The sequence below is a fragment of the Colobus angolensis genome, unplaced genomic scaffold (assembly GCF_000951035.1).
Source record: "Colobus angolensis palliatus isolate OR3802 unplaced genomic scaffold, Cang.pa_1.0 Scaffold71, whole genome shotgun sequence".
NCBI lineage: Eukaryota > Metazoa > Chordata > Mammalia > Primates > Cercopithecidae > Colobus > Colobus angolensis.
In genome coordinates, this window is record NW_012120821.1 from 10,763,880 (window position 1) to 10,772,478 (window position 8,599).

Consider the following 8,599-nt stretch of genomic DNA (forward strand, 5'->3'; position numbering starts at 1 on the left):
ATAAAAAAAAAAAAAAAGGCACTGTGATCATTCACCTGATTTTATGGCCCTTATGAAGGTGCTGTCTTGCATGGATAGTTGTTCTACTTGGTGTTCCTGTGTGGAGAACTATCTCTGGGAGGTTCTCTGGGCCCTCTCTCCAATCAGTCTTTAAACTGCTGGCACCGAAGCCTCCAGTGCCTTCCTCCTCTATATCCCATGGAGAGTTACTGAAGTAGTTCTTTTTGGATTTCAGTTGGCCTTTTATTAGAGCCTTTCTCCTAGAGGATTAAAACATGAGACTGCGGGCTTGAGCCAAAAAGCAGTCAGAGGGACAAATATTTGGTTTTACTTAGAATAACCCACCTGCCACCACGCCTGGCTAATTTTTGTATTTTTGGTAGAGATGGGGTTTCACCATGTTGGCCAGGCTGGTCTTGAACTCCTGACTTCAGGTGATCCACCCACCTTGGCCTCCCAAAGTGCTGGGATTACAGGTGTGAGCCAGCGTGCCCAGCCTCAAAAGTTCATCTGTGAGCCACGTTTAGAAGGTAGATAAAAAAATTTGACTAAACACAGTTGAGAATCTATAAATTGTTTAAACTTCAGTTCTGTTGAGAACCTTTGAGATCCATCATTTTCTGAATGTTTTCTACCAGAGAAACAGGACAATGACTTGCAAATATTGGTTTTCAGTATTTACTCTATAGCTCAAGCAAACAAACTTTTTTGCACTTAAAATACAAATATTACCTACCTTGATTTGAGTGTTCTTGTTCTCTCTTAAATTTCATTTCCCAAAAATGATGGCAAAAGTACTGTTTGTTTTAACTTGACCCATCTTTTGCAACCCAGCTTAATCATTTCACAGACTCCCTTTTGAAATAAATGGGCTAGATGATCAGACAATAGTGGCAAATGTTTGTCATTTCAATCACATATGCAACAGATACCTTTAGTGAAATTGGTATATCAAATTTCCCTTTGTGCTCCTTTTTTTCCCTAGTGAATTCAGCATTAAAGTGTAAATATTTTTAGTTTATTATTTATTAATTCAAAGCAAAGAATGCCAGTGTGACCATACATATCTCATTTATATATCGTAAATATCTCATTATAGAAATATGTTTAGATACATTTGTTTTATTATTTTAAAGAAGAGCACATATTATATATTGAGGTAAAAATAGTACTAAAAACAAGAAGGTAGGCCAGGCGCGGTGGCTCACGCCTGTAATCCCAGCACTTTGGGAGGCCGAGGTGGGCGGATCACAAGGTCAGGAGATCAAGACCATCCTGGCTAACACAGTGAAACCCCGTCTCTACTAAAAAAAAACACACAAAAAAAATTAGCCGGGCGAGGTGGCAGGCGCCTGTGGTCCCAGCTACTCGGGAGGCTGAGGCAGGAGAATGATGTGAACCCGGGAGGCAGAGCTTGCAGTGAGCCGACGTTGCGCCACTGCACTCTAGCCTGGGCGACACAGCGGAACTCTGTCTCAAAACAAAAAACAAAAAAGCAAAAAGAGAAGATAGTAAGTAAAAAAATTCTAATGAAAATAAAACATCATAAAAATTAACTTAATTAAAAATCAGCCAGGCATGGTGGCTCACGCCTATAATCCCAGCACTTGGGAGGCCAAGGCAGGTGGATCACCTGAGGTCAGGAGTTCGAGACCAGCCTGGCCAACATGGTGAAACCCTGCCTCTACTAAAAATACAAAAAATTAGCTGGACATGGTGGGACATGTCTATAGTCCCAGCTACTTGGGAGGCTGAGGAAGGAGAATCCCTTGAACCTGGGAGGCGGAGGTTGCCCTGAGTCGAGATAGTGCCACTGGACTCCAGCCTGGGTGACAAAAAGAGACTCTGTCTCAAAAAAAAAAAAAAAGTATAAAGATAAAATTTTAGTATATTGTGAATTAGTTATCAGACTTAATTGTTATAGGAAGCTTTGTTTTCCTGGAGTTCTTATATTAAAATTATTAAAATCCTTACTGAAAAGTATAGCGTGTTTTCTTTAAAAGAAAGATATTCTATATCTGAATAAAGGCAAACTTTGAATGAGTGGTGTATGACTTAATACATATTGGAGAATATCCATTCTCCAATACTTAGAGAATGACGACAGCATCCTCAGCATGGCATTTTCATTACCAGTCACAATCTTTCCTCCACCTAATGTTCTCTAGACTGAGACAGACCAAGGAACAATTCCCTAGACCTCCTTTACAGAGCTAGGTTATGCTCAGACCATGTGCAGCACCAAGGACACTGCCATTCAGGTCTCCAAAAAAGGTCATCTTGTGAGCCCTGTCTAAACCAGGCCTCTTCTAAAATCATTTCAATTTGAAACTGAGTCCAGGTGTGTCTCCATCAGTGTTAGAGTGGACCTGCCAGATGTGTGCTTGCAGATGATGCAACATCAAAGCAAATGCCCTGGGCAAGAGAAGAAAGGCCAAAGCAGTGGGCTCACTGGTTTGTAGCTTTGAGCCACTCTTCATAGTGCCAAATTCCCATTTTAGAGTCCCTTTATTTGTATTAATAAAAATAAATTCCCTGGGTGTAAGTTCCTATAAAATACTCCCTAGGTGTATTCCTGGGCATGAAAGGGTGTTTTAGTTCCAATTCTAGTTTTCCCGCTTAGAGGTTCACCTTTCTGACATTAATAATTAACCAGATTATCTGAATTCTTCAAGTTCAGTTTATTTAAAAGGAGAATATCCTCAAAAGGGTTATATCCATGATTTCCTGCTACCTCCAATCATGGGCCTTTTGGGAATACTTTGTTTTTTAATCTTCCTGGGAAAAACTTGGGGACAGGAGCAAACGTAAGTAAAACAAGCTATCTTCATTTTTCAATGCATCTTAGTTATGATGAATGAAGAGTTAAATTTAACAGATTGTGTTAATTTGAAAATAATTTGCTACTTCTGAGAACACCAAGTGAATAGTATCATCTATGAATGAGAAAGTCATGGAAGCATTTTGATTTGATGAGTAGCTAACAACGTGACAGCTTTTATGAAATGATTATTTATTAAAATTTATGTAATCATTCAAATTCCTCTTCAAAAAAGCACAAACAAACTCCAGATAATAAACTTTCTAGACATTTTTTGCTTATTTTAACTTGGTTTTTAGTTTTGTGTTTCACCAGGGTTATTTGGGAGTCAATCTAATACTGTGATCTGAAAATCTGTTGTAATGACTTCTATAATACATTTATGAGCTGATTTTTCACAATTTTTAGTGTCATTATTGAGATAGTACGCATTTTAAGTAATGTTTTAAAAATAATGATCTTATTTCTAGAAATGTTTTAATAGTGAAAAATAACTGTAGATTATCTAATCAAACCTTTTCATTTTATATACGAGGATAAGTCCAGATATGGGAAGTGACTGGCCAAAGGTCACAGTTCTAGAGAGAGAGAGACAGGATTTTTATTAAGATCTCCTGTTTATCTCTTCAGTTTTTTTCATTTTGTCGTAGATGTATGCATATAAATATATGATATGTAAACACATACTTAGGATGTCATTCTTTTTTAGAACCCTCCTATTTCTGATCTGTAATCTTATCACATGGCCGCAAACACTCCACTACCTTAGCATCCTGCCTTTATTATTTCTTTTTGAAAGACAACTGGCAGCTAAGACTTAGAGAGACTGAAATTAAGTGACTTCAAATTAGTGGCAGAACTAGGGCTAGGACCTGGGTTCCATGATTCTTGTCCAGACTTATTCTGAATTCTTTCTACTAGCCCTTCATAAAAATTATTTCCTCACTTTCTCTGAAAAAGTCAGAGTATACCATTTACAACATGGCAATCAATCACTTTAATTAATTGGTTGATTGATTGATTCAGCAAATATTTATTGAGCACCTAACCATATGATAGGCACTGCAGATACAGCAAACGGTAAGACAATTCCTAGAGTTTGCATTCTAGTGGGAGAAGCAAGTAATGAATGAATGCGCCAGTGAAAGAATGTGTAAGGTCAGGTAGGTAGTATTATGAAGAAAAAATAAAGGAGAATATGAGAATTTAAAAAAAAATTATGGGGCACTATTTTAAAATGTGGCCAGGAAAGGTTCTCTTAAGGAGGCTACACTCAAACAGAACCTGAAGGAAGTGAGGAAGCAAACCGTGCAAATATTTGAGGAAAGAGCATTCCAGGTAGAGGCCAAAATAACATTCTTGCCTCTCTGCAAGCTCAGTAACCTGATCCTCTGCAGCAATTGAAAGACACAGAAAACTATGAAATTCTTTATATGGATAGATTATGCTACTGATAAGTCAATAAGAACCAAAATCTTTATGAAGGGTGGTTCCAGAATCATCTTTTAGGAGCCTCTAAACCCTACGTATTTTACGCTTGACTGCTACCATCACATAGACCAGCAGTCCCCAACCATTTTGGCACCAGGGACAGGTTTTGTGGAAGACAATGTTTCCATGGACCGGGATTGGGGTGGGGATGGTTTCAGGATGAAACTGTTCTACCTCAGATCATCAGGCATTGTATTCTCATAAGGAGCTTGCAATCTAGATCTCTCGCATGCGCAGTTCACAGTAGGGTTCACGCTCCTATAAGAATCTAATGCCACCACTGATCTGACAGGAGGCAGAGCCAAGGTGGTAATGCTCCTTTGCCCCACTGCTCACCTCCTGCTGTGTGGCCTGGTTCCTAACAAACCATGGACTGGTATTGGTCCGTGGCCCAGGGGTTGAGGACCCCTAACATAGACTATTCAAAATTAAAGCAATACTAAACTGAAAAACATAAAGCTTCTGTAAATACTGAAATTAAATAGCTTTATATTCCTAAATTTTTCTAATTACAAAACTCTTGATAAATTCCATTTAGTACAACAGTTGAAAATGTTAATTCTGGAAACGGGCTGCTCAGGTTCTCTTCCTAATTCTATAATTTGTGATTTATAGAATTCATAAATCCTATATATGTGGCCTTGGGAAAATTAATTAGCAGTTTCTTCACCTTAAAACTGGAGTAATAGTTCCTCACAGAGTGGTTGTAACAACACAATGAGTTTATATATATTAAGTATTCAGAATAGTGCCTTATCACAGGGTAAAATTTCAGTAAATGTATCTTATTATCATAAAAGCTGAACTCCTCTCATTTTCTGCTATCTCCTACTAGGCATGTGGGGAAGGGGAATTCAGATGATCGTTGGAAATCTGGAAATTCTTTCCTCTCTTTTGTAATTTGCCTATAAGTGGATCCAAACTAGTTGTCATGTAGGAGAACTATCAGATGCTTTGAAGGATTTAATTGCTGATAAATTAATTCCATTGTTACTAAAAACTTCCTGCTTTTACCAGACTCAAAATGTCATAATGTTGGCAGAAGCCTGGAATAATTCTGCCAGGTGGAGTGGTGCATATACTCCAAACTTGTTGGGCTACTTGAATTAGTTGATCACTATGCCCTTCTGGGTTTAAACACTTTTTTTTCCTATGTAATATGTAGTCCTCGCTATTCAAATTAGATACTTTTGTGATATACAGTTAGTAATCCAGTTTATATTTGTAAGTTTTAAATAAAATAATTTTTAAAAATCACGTATTTTAAAATTTGTATTTCAAAAACATGTATAGATTCACTTCCATCATTGTATAAATCACATGAAAAGTAAAAATAAGAGAACAGTCTATGGTTGTGACTAACATATAATCTTGACCTCAAATGTACACATAACAACTGAGAGAGAACTGATATAAAGTCCTCCCCCATTTACTTACAAACCGTGTAACCTTAGCCAAGTTAGCCTCTTACCACTTGCAAAATAGGCATAATGATAGTACCAGCCTCATTGGCTCATTGTAAAAATTAACAAGAGCTGTATGTAAAGTGCTGATACAGCCTCTGATATATGGCAAATACTTAATTACCATTATTGTTTGAAGATGATGATTTGCTCTTAAAGGACCATCATCACTATTTCCATTTCCAAATGCACTTCCCAGCTCACTTGTATTCTATACTTTTCGTTTTCTGTTTACTAGTATAACATAGTATTTCTAAGATCACTCCCTTTTAACTAATTTAGTGAGATTAATAAATCTTAACGTATTGAGTACTAAGAGTGCTAGGCCCTTTCATATACATGTTCTTAATACTTTACCAGAGCCTGGTAAAGAAGGTGATTATTTCCACAGTAAGTTATTTTAGCCTCAGAAAGAGTTAATGACCTTACCATGGTCACTCAGCCGGCAGATGCCACAGCTGGAATTCAATCACTGCTTTTTTCTTCATTGAGCAAAAAATATTGACTCCATTTACATGTTCTGGTCAACACGATTAAAAGTCTTCCTTGGCTGCAGTAGCTAAGAGAAGGTGCTACTATCACCTTACCTTTCGAAATGTAAACTAAACCTCTAGCTTCATTTCTCAGGTCTTAATTCCAAACTACTTAGAAATTATGCCAAAGTTATGGTGGATCACAAGTACATTTTGACTTACTAATATCATTTTTAAGTGAGGAAATATATGTATTTTAAATGGAATCTCTCAAGTGAGAGAAAAAAATCAAAAGTATAAGAAAGTTTGTCCTATAAAGACACTGAGCCTTATTTTTCCCTTTTTCAACAGATATGTCATTTCAGCACCAAAAATATTCCGTGTTGGAGCATCTGAAAACATTGTGATTCAAGTTTATGGATACACTGAAGCATTTGATGCAACAATCTCTATTAAAAGTTATCCTGATAAAAAATTTAGTTACTCCTCAGGCCATGTTCATTTATCCTCAGAGAATAAATTCCAAAACTCAGCAGTCTTAACAGTACGTATTTATCCTTTATTTTCTTTATATATACAGAATATTCTCAATAAAAATGTGTACAAAGTTTGAATATTGATAACATATAGATTTAATCATTTACATCCACTGTAGGATTATTAGATGATGTCAGTCACTAATGATAATATAAGTGAAAATTCTAACCAGAAGAGTTATGTCTGCTTTTTGAGCAATGCATGTCAATTTTCACATTCTTATTGGAAAATAAAATTGTACTAATGTGAAAATATTTGGAAATAATTGAAAATACTTATTTGCTGTGAAAATTATTATTAGAAAGAAATTGAGAAATATGAATATGATTTGATCTGTAGTATGTTGCCCACAAAAATCCATGGATATTATTGAACATTCGATTGAACTCTAATATTCTAAAATTATAGCTTCAAAAACTAAAAATTTTTTATTACTAAAGTGAATAGCTCTGATTGACAACCTGCAGTGAATAGAAAGAACAACCTTGCTCAAATAACTCTTTCTCCTATTAAGATATTGTAGTATAGATTGCTTAGAGACATATTTGCAACTTATTTCTTACTAAAGATTCTGACACTTAATAAAGAAAATCAAAGAATATCAGACGTAAAATGGGCTCTGCAGTTCATTTAGACCAGAGTTTCTCTAAAGTGAGTTCTTTATAAAGAAATTAAAAACAGAAATGTAATAAAGAGCTTAAAATTAGAATCATATTGATTTTGTAACATTTTGAATTTATTTTATAAATTTGTTTTGAGTTTTTAATTATACAAAAATCATAAGCATTAGATTATACCCAGTTTTAAGTTTGTACATATTTAAGTATCTTTGTAATAAAAATTATTTTGGTTATGTTATAAATAATAAAAAGTCAATGCAGAGTTCTCCATGACTTTTGTCCTTTAATGCATATTACTCATGTCTGAGAAACACTAATCTAAATAATTTCTAATCAAACATAGGAATTCTTTAATTAATGTTCTTAGCAGTAAATGCTCATATCTCTTAACAAATTCTTCCACTTATTAGGTTTGTTAACAATTAAAATTCATTTATTAAAAGTGTTACTTTTATGGCACATGCCTGTAATCCCAGCTACTCGGGAGGCTGAGGCAGGAGAATCTCTTGAATCCAGGAGGGGGAGGTTGCAGTGAGCCAAGATCGTGCCACTGCACTCCAGCCTAGGCGACAGAGTGAGACTCCATCTCAAAAAAAAAAAAAAAAAGTGTTACTTTCAAAAGACACTCTTTTACCTGATACAATGTATTTGTGGCTGTTAGTTTTAAATTTAAATCAATCAAATTTAACTGAAATTAAAAATGCAGTATCTCAGTTGCACTAGCAACATTTCAAGTGTTCAAATAGCCGCAGGTAGCTAGTGGCTGCCATAGTGAACAGCATAGATACAGAATATTTCTGTCATCACAAAAAGTCCTTTGAACAGTGCTGACCTATATGGTTAACTGAAAAACTAGATTAAGGTGGGGGAATCATAGTTGGTACATATTTTAACCATTTAATTTTATCAGAGTAATATCATGTATCTTTATTTGCCAATTGTTTAATGTTGTACCAAGGTCCTTTAAGTGTGGGTCTATGGATTGCAGTGTCAAATCTCATTTGTTATGTGTTACAACTTTAATGGATCATCTTTGTTCTATAGGTTTTTTTTTCTTTCTTTCTTTCTTTTTTTTTTTTTGAGACAGTGTCTTGTTCTGTCACCCAGGCTGGAGGACAGTGGTGCGATCTCGGCTCACTGCAGCCTTCGCCAGGTTCAAGCGATTCTCCCACCTCAGCCTCCCAAGTAGCTGGG

At 35.7% G+C, this 8,599-nt stretch overlaps 1 protein-coding gene across 1 annotated transcript in view; it reads left to right on the forward strand.

Annotated features, from left to right (window-relative positions):
* Window positions 1-2,718: 2,718 nt before the first annotated feature.
* Window positions 2,719-8,599, forward strand: part of C5 (complement component 5) — a 100,082-nt gene continuing 94,201 nt past the window's right edge. Inside the window, exons 1-2 of the mRNA XM_011927429.1 lie at window positions 2,719-2,807; window positions 6,600-6,792. Of these exons, the coding sequence (XP_011782819.1) occupies window positions 2,743-2,807; window positions 6,600-6,792 (258 nt within the window). The 5' untranslated portion in view covers window positions 2,719-2,742. The remainder of the gene's footprint in view (window positions 2,808-6,599; window positions 6,793-8,599) is intronic.